Source organism: Mus pahari, chromosome 6 (genome assembly GCF_900095145.1).
Source record: "Mus pahari chromosome 6, PAHARI_EIJ_v1.1, whole genome shotgun sequence".
NCBI classification, from domain to species: domain Eukaryota; kingdom Metazoa; phylum Chordata; class Mammalia; order Rodentia; family Muridae; genus Mus; species Mus pahari.
The window spans coordinates 100,398,214-100,401,112 of NC_034595.1; the positions used below are offsets into that span (position 1 = coordinate 100,398,214).

At 46.1% G+C, this 2,899-nt stretch overlaps 1 protein-coding gene across 1 annotated transcript in view; it reads right to left on the reverse strand.

The window, feature by feature from the left end:
• Positions 1-2,545: 2,545 nt before the first annotated feature.
• Rbp7 (retinol binding protein 7) overlaps positions 2,546-2,899 on the reverse strand; it is a 6,844-nt gene continuing 6,490 nt past the window's right edge. Inside the window, exon 4 of the mRNA XM_021201114.1 lies at positions 2,546-2,779. Coding sequence (XP_021056773.1) covers positions 2,729-2,779 — 51 coding nt within the window. The 3' untranslated portion in view covers positions 2,546-2,728. The remainder of the gene's footprint in view (positions 2,780-2,899) is intronic.

A 2,899-nucleotide genomic window follows, 5' to 3' on the forward strand; every position in this document is an offset into this window, starting at 1 on the left:
GAGGCAGGATAGAAAGACTGGAAAAACCATCCTGATGTGGGAGATAAAAGGAGTCCCTAGTTGAAGCCTCATCTTCTAGAGCCGCAGCACAATTAGCATTCGCTGTGATGGTGACCAACATAATGTTTTATATATTGTTTTTCACACACACACACACACACACACACACACACACACACACACACACACAAAAGAATTAAAATATCAATGAACTGGGTTTAAAGCCTAAGGGTTACACTGTCTCTATGTTGGCCACCTGGCAAGGAATGTTTATTGTGTTGAGACTCCTGATGCTGGGATTTCAACCGGGATTCAGAATGCTGTCCCCATCTAGGTGGTCCCATCGGCTTGAAAACCATGCTTGGCTTCCTGCCATCCCTGGATCTACTCCTCCTCGGCTGAGCAGCCCCGCCCCTTCGCGGAGCTGCAGCCTCACTTCCGGCTTCCACCACATTACCCTCTCCCGGTGGGCTTCCTCTTCCTTCAGCTGCTGGATGCAGAAGTGGTCATCTTACCAAGTCCTCACCTTGCACCCTGCCTGCCTTACTCGCCGGTTATCTTGAACTGCGGATTCTTCATCTAAAATGGCTGCTTCTGCTCCAGGAGTCCTTGCGTGTTAAGGGGACTTGCCCTAGGGCGTTCTACCTGGACTTTCTTATCTGCATCTCCAAGAGCCTCCCCCACCAACAGCCCTATCTCCTCTCTGATCACGCAGGTTCCCTACTGCCTAGATTCCTTTACTGTTGTGGAAAAATACCCTGAGGATAGCAAGGTAAAGAAGGGAGGCTTCGAACTGACTCAGTTCCAGGTTACAGCCCTTCAAAGCCTGGAGTCTCACAGCAGGGACTTAAGGAGTTTTTGTTCAGTCCAGGCAATGGTACCTCCCAGTTAGGGCCCTCTGGTCTCCTCTCCTCAATGAACTAAATCCAGATATTCCCTCAAAGGCATACCCAGAGCTTGTCTTGGGCTAGTCTGGCTCCACTCAAACTGATACTCGATCAACGCACTTTCTTAGTGTGACCTTCCTTAGGAGGAAGTCTGTGTGTGCGCGCGCGCGCGCACATATGCATGCCATAGCGCACGTGTGGACATTAGAGAACAGTTTGTCAGGAATTAGTTCTCTCCTTCACCAAATGAGGACTGAATTCATACTGTCAGAGGAGGGCAAGGGCTTTTACCCACTGCGATCTTGCTGGCCCAGGATTTTTATTTATGTGTTTGGAAGTTTTGCCTGCATGTATGTCTGTGTACCACACGCACACCTGGTGCCCACAGAGGCCAGAAAAGGGTGTTGGATCCCCCTGGAACTGGGGTTACAAATGGTTGTTAGCTGACATGTGGGTTCTGGGAATTAAATCTGGGTCCTTTGGAAGAGCAGCCATTTCTCCAGCCAACCAAACTCCTTTTTAAATTAAATTAAAATTAAATTAAATTTAAAATGACTTTTAAAATTTGTCATTCAAGGTCTGTCTTTGATGATCTCCCTTATTCCAGTTTCTTCTCACCTACCCCGTGCTCAGTTAACTGGAGCACATTCTGGAGCCCCAGGCTGCATATGTAAGTGAAGAAACATGGCAGCACTCCCAGCATTCCCAAGGCAGAAGGGATTACAAATTCAAGGCCACCCTCAGCTGCTTGAGACCCCATATGAAAACAAGCAACCAAATCCCTTAAAAGACCTCCTGGCCTTCCAGCTAAAGTGCTTCCTGTTGGCATGGGTATCAAGGCCACCTCTACAGCCTCACACCCAGCCAGTGCCACCACCTGTCCACCTTCAGAAGCTGTTTTTTGTTTGTTTGTTTGTTTGGCTTTTTGAGACAGGGTTTCTCTGTGTAGCCCTGGCTGTCCTGGAGCTCACTCTGTAGACCAAGCTGGCCTCAAACTCAGAAATCCNCCTGCCTCTGCCTCTGCCTCCCCAGTGCTGGGATTAAAGGCATGAACCATCACGCCGGGCTCAGAAGCTGTTTTTGAAACCTTTCTCACTAGCCTTGGAGGCAGGAATTATGTCCTGTTCCCCAGTGTGTACTCTGCACACGGAACAGGCTTTTGAACACTCCTTAAAATAATGGGTTGTGTCCCAGGCCTTTAAGCCCTGCACTCAGGAGGCAGAGACAGGGCAATGTCTGTGGGTTCAAGACTAACCTGGTCTACATAGTGAGTTCCAGGTGAGCCAGGGTTACACAGTAAGAACCTGACTCAGAAATAATATATATATATATATATATATATATATATATATATATATATATATATATATATATATCTCACAGTGTTTTGCCTGCATGTATGTCTGTAGCTCAGAAGAGGGCACCAGATCCCATTACAGATGGTTGTGAGCCACCACAGGGTTGCTGAGACTTGAACTCAGGACCTCTGGAAGAGCAGTCAGTGCTCTTAACTTCTGAGCCATCTCTCCAGCCCCTCAGATAACAAGCAAACAAATAAATAAATCTCTCCAGTCCCTCGAGTAAATAAATTAATAAACAAACAAAAAACCCAAACAAACAAGTCATGTTAAATATAGAAAGAAAAAACAATCAGCATTACTTGAGCAGGTTTATTAGAGCTGAAACTGTCCTGAAATCAAACAGTTTCTCCCAAAGGCTGTGTGACATCTTTCCAATTACAAGGCCCTTCATCAACCCGAAACAGACAAACACCCGTTCCTTCTGTGAGATAACTTGGCATTGAGTAGTTGCCTCAAGTGGGCTCTGTTGCTGGAGATGGATCAGGCTCTCTGGAAGGTCTGTTTGCACACCTGGCCTTCGCAGAACATTTCCTGGAACAGGAAGGGAGGGAAGAAGAAAGAAAATAAAAAGTTGGCATACATTTCTTTTTTCTTTTTTCTTTTTTCTTTTTTCTTTCTTTCTTTCTTTTCTTTTCTTTTCTTTTTTTTTTT